This window comes from Motacilla alba, chromosome 2, assembly GCF_015832195.1.
Source record: "Motacilla alba alba isolate MOTALB_02 chromosome 2, Motacilla_alba_V1.0_pri, whole genome shotgun sequence".
NCBI classification, from domain to species: domain Eukaryota; kingdom Metazoa; phylum Chordata; class Aves; order Passeriformes; family Motacillidae; genus Motacilla; species Motacilla alba.
The window spans coordinates 79,779,169-79,797,339 of record NC_052017.1 but is presented as its reverse complement, the minus strand read 5'-3'; the positions used below and the strand labels follow the sequence as shown (position 1 = coordinate 79,797,339).

Genomic DNA, 18,171 nt, shown 5'->3' with positions numbered 1-18,171 from the left:
GCTCTTCTTTTTAATCCCGCCTTTCTTTCTCTTGTTCTTCATCAGTCCAGCTTTTCACATCTCATTTCAAATTGAACATGAGCTTTTTGGAACTGAACACATACAGCAAAATAAAACCACTGGACCATTTAAATGCTAGCAAGATGTGCAGAAACAGTGGCACCAATCCATATATTTACTTTTGGTTTGCATATTAAAAGGGGATGCTGGGCAGTAATTCTCCAGGCACTTTTCACTGCCTCCATTCCAACTTGCATCTTCTCAAGAGAGTTGCAGCACTATCACTATCACAGGCACATATTGAGAGAGATACATAAATCTTCACACTAGTCTCCTTTTCAATGGGATCCTAAGAGAATTCAATATTACAAAGCCTAAATTTTACATGGGTGTGGGGAGAATGAGGAAGAAAAATGTTCTTTGCCAAAGTGTTCTTTCCCTGACGTAAAAGAAACAAAGTCAGAGATCATATTTTTTACAATACTACAACAGCCATCTCTCTTCCCTCTGAACTTTCTAAACACTCAATCAGTCTTTAAATTCCCAGAAAACATAAAAGCTACATTTATTAATTTTAGCTTTTATTCTTTTTTCCTGGCTTTTATTTCAAAAGTCCATTATTTTTTTCTGAATTTTCTAAACAAAACCAAATGCCAGCATATGAAAATCTTGCTTGCTCTATTAAAAGTTTATTTGCTTTACTTTTTTTACCACTGAGAGTTCAATCTTTAGGTCTTACAAGAAAATCTAAAACATGTCTCTCCAGAAGTTTAAAATTTTTAAGCAGGACGCATGACATCCCAACTGAAACAAAATTCTTACTCTAGAGAGATGTTGACAGTGAAAAATACTTCTCTTGTTACACTGACATCTTACAATTTGAGTGATACATTATTAGACAATTATTATCCAAAAAATGTTATTTTCTTGTTTAAATCAAGCAGCTTATTCATCTGAAAGTATGACAAAAACCCCATCCCTGAACTGCTTCTAGCTGTTGAGAACTTGCTGAGAGACTCAGCTGTTGCATGTAAGAGAGGTACAGGGAAACTACAAGACCATTTTAATGGAAGCAGGATGAAAATGCTTTCTCCACGTATTTCTCATTGCACATATTTTGTGAACTTGACAACAGTGCCTTTTAAACATTTTCTCCCCCTCAAACAAGATTCATGAAGTGGAGAATAATATACTGATAAAACTCCAGACTCTGCTTGTACTGTGAATAAACGCTGAACTTCAAACTATCATCACCAAATTCTCGAACCTCACTAGTTTACACTGTAATCTAACAAAAAGTCACAGGACAGTTTTATCCTCATATCCTCTTATTTTTTTTTAATCCAAAATTAAAAAATTGCCCCTTAACCACTGACGATCAAAACTCATGGTCAATATTCCAGCAGAACAGAAGTTTCTTTGAATTGCTGCACTTACTCCATTCAAAGTCATGTTACAAAGTAAATGAAATTTCCTCTTAGAAAAGACTGCAGGATTCAGCTTATATTGCTCATATTTAGCACAACTGGGAGCACCATAAGTTTAGCTTTCCCAAGAATCCTGTAACAGCAAGGAACTATATCAACACCACATGCAGAGAATTTCATTTTCCAGAGAAGTTTAAAATGTTAGAGATGTGAGCTCATAAATAGTTTTTCTTTAAAATGTTTCTGAAAACTACTTTGTGCATTTAATTATCCTTCAGGCTATGCTAAAGTTCTCAATACAAGTTTAACAGGCTACCTTCACTATTCTGCATATCTCAGCTGTCACCTACCAGCCCTATCATTTCTCTGCCATTCATTCTATTCTTAATTGTAGAGAGGCAAAAATAAATAAATAGTGCTCTGAAATAAATTTTAGTGAGATTGATACATTTTTCCCTGACAAACTCTTTTGAAGTAAAACAGCTCCATCAGTTTTTCCCCTCACCCTTCCAAAACACTTTCTTTTTTTCCTTTTAGCAATGAAGTGTACACTGTTTCTCATCACATGTTCTTGGAAAACAGTTGATAAGCTAATGACTCCTCCCCCATTCTTAGTGCTAACTACAAAAAACCAACCAAACAAAAAAGTCCACAAAATAAACACTGAAACAGAGTGAAAGTTAGTTATGTTTAATATTAATAAATAATAAAATTCAAACCAAAAATCTGATTTTATTTTAGAACAACAAAAGCAAGGAAGGTATAAGTTCGGTATCAGACAGTTTTTATGTTGATGAATATGAAATGAAACAGGAATAAGGCTTCTGCATTCACACTGCAGTTATTAAGTTATTCTGAGAAGCTGTCTGCATTATTATTATGAGGCAAATCTGGCTCAGTAATAAACCTACTGTGGATTATGAACTATTAGGCTCAGTTTCACTGCGCCCATGTGTACAACTGAAATGATTACAGGCATATAGGAGATGATAAACAGGCTTCTCAATGAAAGTACTTCCACTTCAGCTGACCTGAAAATTGATCAGCTCAAACTCATAACTGGAAAGGAAAAGGTGGAGAGGCATTCAGTGTGCGTTTCTCCTGAATTTCTCTGTGAAAGTCATGCACACACACTTTTGAATGAGAAGATTTCATGCAGGCTATTTCCCCCTGTGAAAAAGCAGTCTGTTCCTTCAGTGAAGCATAACCAAATTGCTCTAAAGTCTCTCTTATCAGACCCAAGAACTGGTCCCTCACATTTACTGAAATCATTTATATAATCTTACATACTTCAAACGAAGTTTTTGTACAACGCTTCTCTATGGTCTTGTTTTTGTGGTTTTGTTTTGTTTTTTTTTTTTTTAAGAGGGGAGATTCTGGTGTGTAAATCATGCAGAAGCAGAAAGGTAACAGATGGTTGCTGGAGCCATGCCACAGAAAAAGCAGTGGCTGACAGGATCTGTTATCCCTTCACAGCTGCAGATAAAACCTTGACAGTTTAGGATAAAATTTTATTTTAAAAAATGTAGCTGCTGACAAATGAAAAAAAATCCACCAGAGAAGACTATGCAAAGAACATTTCATCCTGTAGAGATGATTTCATGCATTTAAAAGAATTTCTAAATACATGAGAGACGAAATGCTTTGCTGAAACAGAGGCTCTGCAATTCAGCCAATCATGGCAAACTCAGGTAAAGGCACAGGAGAAATCAAATACCTTTCTCCCATTTTTTCCTGAAAAAACCAACAGCAAAACATCTAAAAGATCCCCCTATGTGTCCATTTGTGTGCAGCCAGAGCTTTACAAGACATTTGACAGCTATTCTCATGCAGAAAAATGTCAAGCTTTCTCTATAAAAAGGTACTGGACAGAATCGAACTATACAGAAACCTAAAAAGGCGTAAAAAGGGTAAGCTCCTAAAGGCCAATTTCTTGCAGGATGAAAACAAATTCCTGTTATTTTAAGGCCATAAATTTAGCTACCGTGTAACGTAATTCACACTATGTATGTAATTACAGGATCATTTCACCAAAAAACAGAGGCTGCTTCTCTCTGTGAATCATTGGACATGAATTACAACTGACTAAAACAGTTCAAATATTTTGTGTCTTCAGCTGCAGTAAACTTCACTGGCAGCAAACCCCCTGTTGTGAGCAGGCCCAGACATCCTGGCTCTCTGCAAGCAGGGAACTCCTGCTTCAGATCCGCAGCTCCAAGTTGTGAACCAGAACAGGCATGGCAGCAATATCCCATAGCTAACAGGAAAGTACCAATACCTCTGAAAAACAAACATCTCTAGGTTGCTCCAGGCTAGACACCTAGCAGCCATCTCCTGGTCAAGAAAAGGGACCACTTTTCACAATAGCAACGAGAGCTGGAATAAGTGAGGCTGACGGAGCAGCACAGATTCTGAGAGAGAATCACAATGAAATGTTATGCAGCCCTGGCTAATGGGAAAGTAATGGAGTTGCTTTTACTAAGAAACCTGTTACACTTGTGCTGTCCGTACTCATTCCTCTCACCAACACACACACATGACCACTCTTAAGCTGCAGCTATTAGGCCCAGACTTTCAAACCAAGTTTTTACACTCAAGATGCTCAAATTCAAGTAGGTTCAGAAAGAAATTATTTTCAGACAGAAAAACACAGCATCAAACAGAATAAAACAAAAAAATCAGCCCTCCTCTTCAAAAAGAAATCTATGAAATAAATACATCATGTCCTCACATAGAATGAAAAGATTATCAAGCTAACATCAAACGATTTATAAAGAGTAAAAAACTGTATTAAAATACTTTTTTTAAACTTGCGTAGCTTTTGGTCATTTCCTGACATAAACTATTTGTCTTGGGACAGAGTTTACATAGCTCTTCCTTATCCACATTTTTATCTTTGGTATGTTCACGAAACCGAGATATCTCACTCCTAGCCCTCCTTCGGGCTAAGAAAACCCATCCATTTCATTCCAGGTCTTCAGGTATCCAGATCTTTCCACTTCATTAAACAGTGAAGAACAAACATGACCCCCAAATTATTAATGGTAAATGGCAAGCTAAGCAGCAAGTGGTCCCACTGATGCTGCAGTGGCCTAAAGAAACTAACCAACCAAAACCAAACAAGCAAAAACCCCAAATATTTCACAGTAAGTCTAGAGACTAGGAATTTCCCTGGCAACAATGGCTGCAGTTTTCTATGGGATCAGTGGTATTTTTTGCTTCCTAGGAAACTGCTTGCTTAGTGCTAAGAACTGAGGTGAATCTGTGAACCTCACTTGTTCATCGAGTTCCTGGAGTGGGGCAATGGAGTGGGATGAGAAAGAACAATCTAAGTCAAGCTGGTGGAGATCACCAGGGAAGCAGTGATGCACCAGAGAAATAAAGGCTGGAGTTTGGACTTCACATCAGGCTCTGATCCCAAAAGAGGGCTATGAAGATGGTGAAGGGCCTTGAGGGGAAGCTGTATGAGGAATGACTGAGGTCACTTGGTCTCTTCAGCCTGGAGAAGAAAAGACTCAGCTGAGACCCTACTGCAGTTACAACTTCTTCATGACAGGAAGAAGAGGGGCAGACACTGATCTCTACTCTGTGGTGAACAGCGACAGGACCCAAGGGAATGGACTGAGCTGTCTCAGAGAAGGTTTAGTTTTGATACCAGGAAAGGGTTCTTCATCCAGAGGTTGGGCACTGGAACAGCCTGCACAGGTCACAGCACCAAGCCTGAGAGAGTTCAAGAAGCGTTTGTACAATGCTTTCAGGCACAGGGTGTGACTCCTGGTGTGTCCTCTGCAGGGACCATTCTATGATAATCTGGTGATCCTTATGGGCCCCTTCTGACCCAGAATATTCTGAGTTTTTGTGATCTTGAGTGAGCTAGCAGAGATAGGTCTATTACCATCTAACAATTAAATCTACATAGAGCTGAAGTTCTTAAAGTCAAGTTTTTAATTTATAAAAGCTAAAAAGTTCTGCTAGAAACTAATAAAAGTTGTTGACCATTCTTTCCCTTCAAATATTTTAGCTCTGCACTGCACTAGAGAGAATTCTTTTAGCAAACACTTGATATTATTATCTTGCAGAATGTTCTACACTCTCAATGTTAGCTCTTGTTTCCTGCTCATAAAATAGCTATGTTATATGACACTGAGGTCCAGGTTCTGAAATCTGCATGGCAATTTATCTCACAATCGAGCATGACTTTCAGTTGCTTTTTCTAATGAAAAAATTGAGAGTATGCATCCTGATCTTATATCACTTCTTTAAATTTTCCCCCATTCATCTTCTCCATCTATTTCCCTCTTCTTGCTCCCACTGTATTTCCCATGAAAGTAAAAGCAGGATTATCCTCTGAACTTCAGTGCACCTTAAAAATTAAACTTATTCTCAATGTCCCTGTAAAAAGTAAGATCATTATTATCCATTTGGCTGATGAGATGTCCAAGAGCTGCTAATGAGAAGCTTCTTACGTGGTTTATCGTGCCAAAAGATCATAACAGCTTACATGAGCCCACTGAAGCCTGAAAGTATGATTCTTCTCCTTGTTTTTAATGTCTGGTTGGAAAATATACTTAAAACATTTCCTGGCTCTTACAGTCTGTCATCACAGAAAGGCACCACACAGATTTTGCATCTGTCAAAGTTTGCAAATGAGCCATGGGATGCTGAGCAAACGTGTGGCAAACAAAGGCAAAAACTGCACTGAAACATATATTTGCCATTAGAATCTCAGTAATGCCATGCAAAAACCAGAAATGAGCTATGAACAGTACGAAGTACACTGTCCACTTGTTTCTTCTTGGACGAATGAGGCCCTTAAAATACACAACAGATGAAGAGATAAAGAGAGGGAACTGCTTTGTTGCTGTTCTTCAAGAGGCAGACCAGCATTGGAGAGGAAGGGAGGTTAGAAATAACAGAACTTCAAAAAGGAAACATCAGTCTTATCTCCCCTGAGCTATTAGAAGTGCATCTACCACACTACGTGGCTCTCCTGCAGCATCCTCCTGAACACCCTGCCTCAGTCACAAGGAGGGAGCCTTTTGCTTCCCTCCCTTCAGCATAATGGAAAGGAATTACCTTCTGGTAGAAGGAGAGGACTGGAAGAACTAAACCTGCAGATCAAAATAAGAGACAAGGTATCATCTCTTTCAAAATTATACCCTGCTGACAAATAAAATGGCTACACATAACCTCTTCTACTCTGCTCATAGGTTAGGAACTGTAAGCTCTCCTGGACATACTCATTATTCAAAATTCATGGACCAGCACCATCCATCTTACTGCAATATCCTGAAAGCCTGATGTTCTGTGAGCACAACAGAGCAGATTTTCTAATGATAGGATCGGATTTCTCGAAAGACAGGATGGCAACATTACTGAGTGGCCTCCTGCACTGTCAGTAAAATGGCACCAGTCAAAAAGGAGAGAAAGAGGGTAGTAAGTACTTCATGAGCTAAAAGCAGAGTCACTTAATTCCTGTAGATTACAGTTCTGTGTGCTCAAATACACACAAAAATAAGTTTTACAAGTTCTGGATATCAATTCTTTACCTCACCATAAGCTGACACTTGCAAGGACAAGTCAGATGCTCGTTTACTTTGACATGCTCATGCTGGAACTAAATATTCACTAGGAAAATCTTTTCCACACAAGGTTTCCAGCTAGGTTCCACAATCCCAAATTAACGGACTGCAGACTGTAGGATAGTCTATAGATTCCATCCCCATCTATTTTAAGGAAGTAAGATTCATCCTTAATTATCTTCATCAGGAAAGAAAAACAGATTGCTGTTTATTTTATCATAGCTGCTATGCTTTTTAAAAACTACCTTGTGCACTAAGGAAAAATTCCCACCTTCCATGAAGAAGAGATCTCTATGAAGAATTGCAATGTGCTCCAGACTTGCTATTCTTGAATTGGGTGTATCTTTGTGCTGTTTAGACTCTTCAAATTTATTCTTCTGGGGTCACTTTTTCATACTGAGGAGGAATATAGATGAAATCCTGAGAGACTGTATGATTTCAGTGTAGGGAAAGTAAACCTGGTATCTCCTTCCTGTATGAAAGAAATACTTAAACACAGACCCACGAAATGAGCACTCTCAAACACAGTCCGGTTGGCTCTACCAATACAAGGGCCCGGCCCAAGTAAATCTGATGCAAAAAAAAATCCCCAAAAACTTAGGGTGTTCACAGGACCTAGAAAGTTGAAACATTTGCTTCTGGAGATAAGCCTACACTGCCAAAATTTACATAATCTGATTCACTTAAAGTGTGTTTCCCATGGCTGCCCTACTACTACCACCTCTGGAGAAACCTTCCCCTTTACGCTAAATTTCAGGTAAGGATAAGAGAGATCAATTAAGAGAAAAGGAGAGCTGCTTATCATGCCTTGTGTCACATGAAAGCAGGAGTATCTGCAAACCCCATTCTGTCTCATCCAGACTGAGAATGCGAACTTCAATCCTCTACACCTTGCATTAGAGAGTTAGGCCAGAAACCCAGCGATGCCACCACCAGTCCCTTGGGATTCTGAAGATTCCAGCCAATGTCTCAGGCCTGAAAACAGCAGTGTAGCACAGTGCTGCCACCAGCTATACCATTGTCACAGCAATGCCTTCCATCTCACCAGAAGTTTCTTTCTGAAAGTGACAACCCTTCCCAAAGAACCTACCAGAAACGTTCCCACCAAGATTGCCAATGTCCCACCCGTGCAGGATTATACTGTTATGTGCTTAATTCTTTAGACTCTCAGAGTGCCTGGCTGCTATTCAGACTTACACTTAACACCATTAATACCGAGACAATCCTTGTAACAAAGTGAGATTAAGTATTTGGAGAAGATTCCTGCAGAAACATTTAACAGGCCATGCTCCAAACTCTGTGTGCTAATCTCATAAGCAGTTTTACAGGAGCACATAAATTAAACTAGAGTTTATTTTACTTCTGTCATTTTTCCTACATAAAAAGAATGCTCTCTAGCTTGTATTTTGCAAATGAAATCTATTTCTGGGGAAAAAAAAAAAAGAGAAAAAAGATGAGTTTTGAAACTTACAGTTCACACAAAAGGTTCTGATCTCATTTATATCATTCCATAAGAGAAAAGAAAGCTAGTTTAGAAGTTAGCACTGTTGTTTTCTGCTTAGGAGGAAATTAAGGTCAGCAGAGCTAATGAAATGAGAAGTTGACTCTGAAAATGCAAAACCAACCAGAAACGTTTCAGAGTATTACAGTTAAATCATGCATCTCCTGGAAAACTTTTGTCTCTGTGCTGACTTACACCCAGACAGTTCTAAAGGTGAGAACTGCTAAAAGATAACTGGGGTTTATTTCTTTTTTTCTTGTGAAGTTGCAATATAATTGTCTAACGATAATGTTTTTTTCTACTTAAACAAAAGCCAAATCATTACTGCAGTCTGTTCTATAATGAATAATGGACCTTTTACAGTTTTGTTCACCAAATTATCAACTTTTTCTGAATAAATAGTTCTAAAGGTTCTGAAACACATGGAAAGTGAAGCCATAACAGAAAGTTTTAAGTGAAGATCAATGTAATTCAAGGCAGTATGAAAAGGGACAGTGAATTATGAAAATCACTTTGGTAGCCACGGTGGACTGTATTCCACACAATTCCTGCTGTTGCCTCAGCTTTTTGCCAGCATTTTTGCAGATGACCTGTGTATACATGTGTAAAAATTAACAGGTGGGAAGTCATACAACAATGAAGAACACCTGGTGACTGGACACATCAAACCACACAGTTTGAGTTCATAAACCAGCAAAGCTACTGCTCATTAGTATGTATTTAAATGGAGGATATGAAAATGTTCTATTTTCATCTGTTGGGTAGCAAGTGTAACTTAGCCGCAGCGGTATGTGTACACGGCTTCTTACTAGGTTAAAACTTCAAAAATCAAGTAATTTATACACATTCAGCAAGTTCAGAATTTGGAATTAAATCTAGAAGGCACACATACTGACAATCGGATCCCAACATTTCAAGGATTCCCCACTTCTCCTAAAATTTAGAAACGGACAAAATAAAACTGAAGAATAAAATAATAATAAAATAATAACAATAAGAGTAAGTATACACAAGCCACAGATAACTTGTTGGTTCCAAGAGACAGATATATCTTCCTTCATGAAAGTAGGCTGGAAAATACCATATTAACATGTATTTCTGATATCTTAAAACACTCAAGACTTCTCTCAATCACAGTTCAGAAGAAACCAAATAATTATAAAATAAATATTGTGTTATTTCGCTCCTTATACCACATCTTTTTATAAGAAATTATGGCATGAAACAGTTGATATCACAGCCTTAGCACATATTTCTTTTCCTTTTTTTATATGAAGGAAACATAAAAGAATGCTCTGAAAAATCAGTCTGCAATGATATGAACTTTTCCATTTCCCATATGCAGAACTTCAGTATTATTCCTGACAGTGATATGGGACTTACTTCCTTTTCAAACAACAAAGCCTCACTCTCCAACAGTACAGATGTGTAAAATGTTTACTATATTGTTTATATATCTGTCTATAAACGCCTATGAGCTAACAGTCTACGTGTATAAATTAAAAATTATCCCCTGCCACAAACTTGATTGTAAACATCTTAATACCCCTTTTTTTTTTTTTACGTTTTTGTCCTAAACTTTAACTTAATGAACATTGAACTGCATTTTATGACAGCTGGATGATGCAGAACAGATGTTGAGCTAAAATTTAATTTGCCAAATGTCAGCTTAGAACACGTATTCAAAATTGGGAGTATCAGTAAGACAAACTACATGGTGAAAACAATGGAAAAAAAGGTCAATTACATCAGTGTCTGCCAACCATTTTTCAGGACCTCCAGACAGAAATTCTGTCTGAATTGCAGATTCCAGAAAATTATGTTCAATTTTAGGAATGCTAATTGCTTATAAGGGTGAGTACAATCTCTTCTGGATATCTACATTTTCATCTTGGGCTGAATGATACATAGGCTAATCAAAAGCCTATAAATAGTGTGCTTTTGTCTTGCAGATTTTCCTCTGCCACTGAGCATATTTTTGGACCTCTGGTTGGACAGGTAGGTTTGGTGTCTGAAAATGATGCCTACTATTGCCCTCTACAACTTGTGATAGTCATAAAACACTCCAACCACTAGCCAACAAAAGCAGCAACATGTCTGTAAGGACACTTGTGACTTATCAGTTGACAAAGTGCAGCTGCTGACCAACCTGTGTACTTTTTTTCTTGTTGTGTAAGATAAAACTCTCGGGCATACAGCCCAACTCAACACAGCCACTAAAAACCTGTATTGCATTTGGGTCATTTTCCTTTTCCTGACTGTATCGCCCACATTCCACCCAAAGTCATTTCAATCCTTCCATATTATTTTTTGAAGTATCTGGAAAGTCTTTCATTTTATCACTTCCAAACTAGCAATATATTGGCATTTTTGTAATCTATTCATATAAATCAACATGTTAAAAGCATTCAGATTGCTTTTGTTACTTTTTTCCCCAACTCCTTTCAAATGTTCAATGTCTTTCCAATAGCTGAATGATCAGCAACTGCTGTAGGCCACACACAGTTTCACAAGTCAGTCTGCCTCGGTGGAGTATGGTTTCTGGGGATTAAGGCAAAACATAATCAAGTGTGTTTCTGACATTTCTTTATCAGAATTATTCAAACCAACATGCAAAGGCAGAAATACTAATATATACCACACACAGCCCACAGATCAAATAAATGAAACCAAGAGTTATGCAAACCTATTTACAAAAGTTTTGTACAAATTTCCAATCCATCTAACAGTAATCAGTAATAATATTTAATGATCCCCTCCAAAGGGTTTATGAAGTTCATTTTATACCTAGATGCCTCCTCGCTCCTATTTCACCTACAGAAATCAATACTCATGAATGTACAAATGGCATGACAAGGAAGAACCAAAAAAGAAGCAAATGAAAAATACTAGCATGTATCCTATATATCCTGTATATCCCTATACATTAACAGTTGTAAACTGATAGCAAAGGAATTGAACAGAAATAACCTTTTCTTAAAAAGGTATTATGTCTAAGACCTGTAGAGATACTATATGTCTTTCCTATTTATAGGGAATAGCATTTTCAACACCATCATGCTTCTCCTAAGAACATTTCATATAGATTACAGTCATTTCTCATCTGGTCTAGTGCACTCCTAATGTAACTGTCTTTAACTTTCAACATAACACAATTACAAAGCAAAGCTCTTTTTTATACATGGGCTCTCATATTCTTGAATAGAAATATAATACCACCATTTCAGAAAAATACCTTTCCCCTCTTGTTACTAATGTTTGCTTTGGCACAGGGGGAAGAAAGGGAGCAAGGGAGCAATTAAATACAATTTTTTTCATAGTTCTCCAGTTAAAGCTAAGGGGGAAAAAAAGGTTGAAGACAGAAGTGTTCTCAACAAATAAAAGCCTGCAAGCAGGGATGTTTCTGATGTGTTGTAAAATGTTATCTGCTGTTCTGTTCCTGGGTGGAGAGAGAGCAAGAATTGCTATAATGCCAAACAAGTTAAGAATCAGTTTATGAATTTTTCTTTTTCATTTTTTTTTAGATTTTGGATTGTTACTTAAAAACCTACAGCATTTTTGTTGCAGGTAAATTTTTGGACTCTCCTATCATTAAATTACACATTAAAACAAATAAATAAATCACACCATCTGCCAAAGAAAAATGCTGGTATAAACTAACACTTTCAACAAGTTTAAACTCAAAGTCATCAAAGCGAATTGCTTTCCTTTCCCTCAGAAAACTGAGCAGAATCACAAAGTGCGTTGCAGATTCCAGCTAGCATTTCTGTTGCTGTTATCATGGAAGTCAAATAATTCCTCAGAAAATTCTCTCTCTAATCTATGTGCCTGCTTGGGCTGTAAATTTTCCTCCTTGCACCTTCCCTAAGTAGGTTAGGATGGTCATCAGCAATAGTAAAAATTTTGCTAAATATCTGAAAAGCATGCACAGCAATAACCATTTCTGCAAAACTGTAATCATACATTCTATTACCACATACTGGCACTGCAAGCCTGTACAACACATGGGATGAAACACAAGCCTGGTTACATGTTGTTTTCACAATGCTCAGTCTCACTGCACAACACCAAAATAACCTTTTCTGCAGCATTTATATACATTACATGTAGACAAACCAAGAACTGCAACAACTTTTGCCCAAGAAGCAACTTGAAAATTCAATCCACAATGGCTACAGAGTCAAGTCACTCCACTCCTCCCATTTCCAGAGAAAACTACTTTTCTTAAGCTTTTGAGGGGTGGCACTACTGAAAGCAGGCTAAACACACACACATTCAAGATCACACCTATAATTTCATTGCACAGAACAGCTCATGAGAGCTTTCCAAGGTGAAGCATCAGAACAATGCTGTCATGCAAACAAAGTCTTTCGTGTACCACCACAGGTGTTTTTTTATATATATCCAACAGCAGAAACACGCAAAGCAAACCGCAATTACAAACCTCAGCGCGAGCAGGAAATAAAAGACAATGAAGAAGGTTTCACCCACCTGGGGTCTTTCTGAATGCTATCAATGGAAGGTGACCTAGCCAAGGTCCCTTCGGGTGGGATGGCTGGCCCAGATTTGCTGTATGGTGATTCAACAGAAGGACAATACTGCAGCTGTCGGTAGGGGTCTGCGTAATTGGAGGCTGGGCCGGCCGCATAGCTGGCCCTCTGGAAGGTCGCGGTTGCGTTCTGTGTGCCGTGTTGACTGCCTGTGCGCTGTAAGGGTACGGAGTCGACACCAGGGGAAGATGGGGCTACGACAGGAAAGTAGGGACAAAGTAAAAAATTGAGGACCTGTTCACAGAAATGGTTAACCAGGTCTAGGCAGAGGAAAAAAAAAACACACACATATAAAACGAGGGTTCAAAAAGAATGAGAAAAAAAACAAACAAAAAGAAACAAGCAACATTGTCATTTTCCAAACCTTAGAAGGAAATAACCATCAAACAAATTTCTAAATGACATGCCAGTTCTGGACTAGAAGACCTTAATTCGAATTAAACAGATTGGAGAGGTATTGTCACCCGGGGTTCTAACTGCGCTGACATGAAATGAAGTGCAGAAGCAGCATGGGAATGGTCAAGCTAAGGTTCACAACCACCACCGAGGCTTTTGCAGTCCTTACAGGGGTGGAAGTCAGTTAGATCCATCAACAGGAGGAGGATCAAAGAAGGCTCAAGAGTCCAAAATGAGACAGATGGCTCTCCAGCAGAAGAAATACCCAGCCATCCTAGATTTGTAGCCCTGGTACCCATAAAGCAGGTAAAACCAGACCCCTTATACTGAGAATCACTGCATATGATTTGTTAACCCATCTCCTGGAGATTCACCTTAAGACTTAGGAGAGTGTTATTGCTAACTCAGTCTGAAAAAGAGCTAAGCACAAGGTGACCATGTAGATGTCTTAATGCACACCAGCAGCGGCTGCGCTCATACACCACAGCTCAAGATTAATGCATTACCAGTTCTGAGCAGCTTAACCAATAGCTTTAAACTGGCTTAATGCTTTTGCGACTCAAAAATCTTATTAATCTCTCTTGTAGCCCATTATCTTTCTGTTACAGCTCTGGGTAGTGGAGACTCAGTCCATTGGATTAAACATGGAGTATTTTTGAACCAAAGTCCAGTTAATGGCAAATGGATTATCACTGTAAGGGCAAGAGGACCAATACCCACATGATCTTTGGCATGGAGACAGATACAAATTAAATGCTGGCTTTGCTCAAAAGAAAATTTGGACTGTTTGAAGTGGCACACGAACTCATGGTGATTGCCATTTCTTCCTGTCCCAAGACAACAAGAATACTTTTGCCAAAAGGAGTGGCCCGAGTCCAGGGCTGTTTTTAGCTGGGTCAAATTCATATGCTAAACTGCAGACAAAACCACATACTGAAGAGACAGGTTTTTATAACAGATTTCCCAATCATTTTTCATTGGCATGCACATTTAAAAATAAATATTTAATGCATTATAGGTTCATGAAAGGAATTTTAAGCATTTTATCTCAAAGTGTCAGCAAACGAAATACAGTGAGCTTTAAATACAATTACCATGGTTTTGTATGATGTTGTACTTATCAAAATTACATCTGAAAATTTTAAATTTATACTGAATTTTTAAACTTATTTTAGGTTTTTTTTTTCTTATGGTCCAAAAGTATTGCATTTTACAGTAGCAAGTATCATAACTTCATTCCAAACATAAGAAAGTGGTATCACCCACTTATCTATTACCCCATCCCTGGAAGTGCTCAAGGTCAGGTTGGATAGAGTTTGAGCAACCTAATCTAGTTGAAAGGGTCCTGCTCACTGCAGGGGGCTGAAACTGGATGACTCTAAAAGTCCCTTCCAACCCAAACCACTCTAGGATTCTACAATCACATTTACTCACATATATAGTAACATTTTACATGTAATTTTTTGGTTTAATTACTAGTGTGTGTATATATATATGTATATACTCCTTAAGAAATGAGTAATTAAAACACACAGACCTCTTCATAAAACAGCATCAAGTTCAAATACATTAACAGTATCAGCATATTTATACATCCCATGCACAAATCATGCTAAATTCAGTGTTAGAAAGAAAGACAAACATCACATTTCAACAGAAAATAGAGTTCAAAACCAAAATCAGGTGCCTTGTGAGAAAAAGAGAAATAAAACAAGTTAGAAAAAATACTAGAAATATTTTCAAGTGAAAAAGAGAAAATGTAATTCTATACTGACATAGCATAGTCTTAAGTCATTCCATAGAATATGCTACTACCTTTTGACAAATTGTATGGGGAATTGCAAAAAACTCTACAACACAAATACTGCTGAAAACAAGAACTTCATCATAATGTTTATTGCTTTGCAAAATATACCACTGTATTTCCTTCATCTTCTTTGCAAGACAGTACAATGAAAATCGTGTTTGTTTTTAAATTATTTGAAAAGTTTTCTTTGTATTTTCTCCTTTGTCTTGTTATCAAAATAGGTATTTATATAAACTGAAACTGGCTGTCATCCTAACACCTACAAGCTTATCAAGTCACTCTGATTCATTTCTCAAATTACCTTCCTAGCAGACTGCTACTTCCTTTTGAATTTTATCACTATGAACACAGAAATGCCATATTCAGAATACGAGAATGAGACAAATCTATGACTTAAACATCCACAATTGTGTTTATTTGAACTGTGTTACTCAGATCAATTAAAAGAAAAACAAAAAAACCCAAACAACTACATATTAGAAAAACTTCTACATCTAACTTGACTACATCCACTGTTATTGACTGTACATGGGTTATGCTTTAGCAGACATTATTACAAAAATAAATGTATGTAAAACTGAAGAAAGGTCATCTTCTATCAGTGCACTTCCCTTGCTTAAACAAAATCCTTTGGCAGCCAAACCTACTGAGTGAACTGTGGCTCTCTTAGGCTATGGCAAACTATTGAGACCTCCCTTCTATTTAGCTATTCAAACAGCAAAGCCAGAGTGATTATGTCTAATGAAACAGATTTAGAAGCTGATTTTGTCACCCAGCATAGCAAATCTTCTCTTAGCAAAGGGTATCCAGAAGGCACATAGCTGGACTGAACCAGAAAGCATTCCCATACCAGGTATATTTGCAGATGGTCGTGCAACCTTTTAACCTGTTTGTTAATTGAAGACATTTAGCCCTTTCTCTAACTTTTGCATTTGACTGTCCTATCAAATCCAAGCCAGCTACACTTTGACCAGAACCAGGTCAGTTTAGGTGAGCTGACAAGGACACGGGGTTTGCCCCGGCAAGGGAAAAGAGGAACAAAAAGGAATTTCAACAGAACTGTTTCTGGAGAAATGGGCTATCTTTTCCTCTCCCACCATCCTGAGATCTGGCCTGGTTGAAGCAGAATCACAGTCAAGTAATGTTGTTTTCCTGGGTCTACTGCTGACCCTATTCTGCCTCTACATAAAGGTAAAACCAAAATTCATAACCACACTGTGAAGAAGCAGGTTTAGTTTTGTGAAGCTTGAAGGTAAAGGTTTCCACAAAAGCAGACCTTCCTCTGGTCTTCAAAGTCACAAAACTCACAAGGAGATCAAGATAAATAAGTGGAAGGACTCAAAACCTTATTTATCCTGTATTGTGTCTTACCTAAGTGATCACCCATGAAAATACTGCTTTCAATAGTGACTGCTCTCCTCATTTCTCAGGAATTTACCTGGAAATTCAGTGAATTCTGAATGTCAGGTAAGTTTCTGAAGCTCTGCTTGCTCCTTTTGCATTGGTTTGCCTTCCCATGGCTCCTGCTCAGCACAGAGGCCTTGCAGAGACACAAAGAGAGGGTGACTGGGACCCAACCTCCCCTCCCAAGTGCCCCACTCCAGACACACGGGAAGGGCTTGCACAGTCCATGACTTGCAGCTGAGGCTGGCTCATGCTGGAGGGAGAGCCATAGCACACACACTCAGCTGCAGCCAGCAAAGATCTAGTACAAAAAAATGACATGCTCAGTTGTAGGCCAAAAAATCTTTATATATTATCAATATATTAAACTTCAATGTAAGAACTGTCCTTGAAAAGGAGAATTTTAATTTTGGGTTGAGAAAAGGGTTTCACTGAGACTTTCTGAAATGAGAATTTTCCAAGTGAGGACTTCACACTGCAAATCAAGCACTACAGTCTCAGTGATCTCGGTTTGTCCCCTAAACATTTAAGGTCTTGCTTTAATTTGTCATGTCATTAATACCTAAAAGATACTGTATGATCTCAGCCCCTCACTGCTCCAACCAAAATCACACACCCAGTAAATAGAGTATCTGGGGTACCACACAGACATTTAGTATGTTCTTACAAATGTTTGTCAAAGAGAAAGAAAAGCCCTTGTTAAATATAATGAAAACTTCTGAAAACCTGATATATGCCCTGATTATGGTTCTCTTGATTGCAGAAACAGCATACAGAAAAGCCAGTCTTTATAATTTTCTTTGTTAATACATAGTATTAACAAAGATATCACAACTTTAATATTAATGCTGAAAATTTAGGTGTATGAATGGTCTTCTCACATCTGTGGCAGATCTTAGGAACCACTAATGCAAAAAGCAAGAATGCCTTGATCTAGGCAGGGATACTATTGCACCATACCCGAGTAACTTAGCGAGATCAACTTTGCATATGAACTGCTAAAAAGTTCAGATTTTCTAGAAGCCAGAGGACATTTTGCCAAGTTAACATACGAAAGATCAGACCTTCAGAAATTATAAACTCATTAATGAGAATAATCTTGCTGCACCTGCCTGCTGGTGCAAAATTACCTCATTGATGCTGCTGTTTGATTTGCAGATATTACCTTGTGAAATTTTCCTCTTATTATTTGATATTAGACATTCAGTTCCTGTGCTAACCTTCTCCTAGTTTTTTTCATGGAGATTTCAAATTTTTTTTTGTTTTCTCCCTTTGTTTCCTTCACTGATTTGCACTTGCAGTTGATTTATACCCTCTCGTGAAAGTTGAAAATTGGATCCCAGTGAGATACCTTTTCAGTGCAAAGTATGTCCACCATCCCACCATGAGTTCATAAACTATATAAATGCAGTGCACTCTGCTGAGACCAAATTTATTGGAAGATTTATAAAGCAGATCCTTTTCGCACCTAAAATACCATAAAAATAGCAAAGTGCCTTCTCTG

The 18,171-nt window shown here is 37.9% G+C and overlaps 1 protein-coding gene across 8 annotated transcripts in view; it reads right to left on the bottom strand.

Annotated features, from left to right (window-relative positions):
- The window catches only part of CTNND2 (catenin delta 2), a 640,288-nt gene that overhangs the window by 219,015 nt on the left and 403,102 nt on the right, over positions 1–18,171 (bottom strand). For 6 of the 8 annotated variants that reach the window (XM_038129852.1, XM_038129853.1, XM_038129848.1 and 3 more), the window contains one exon: positions 13,002–13,320. In XM_038129852.1, the coding sequence (XP_037985780.1) occupies positions 13,002–13,320 (319 nt within the window). The remainder of the gene's footprint in view (positions 1–13,001; positions 13,321–18,171) is intronic. The other 2 variants (XM_038129849.1, XM_038129854.1) reach the window with 1 other exon arrangement.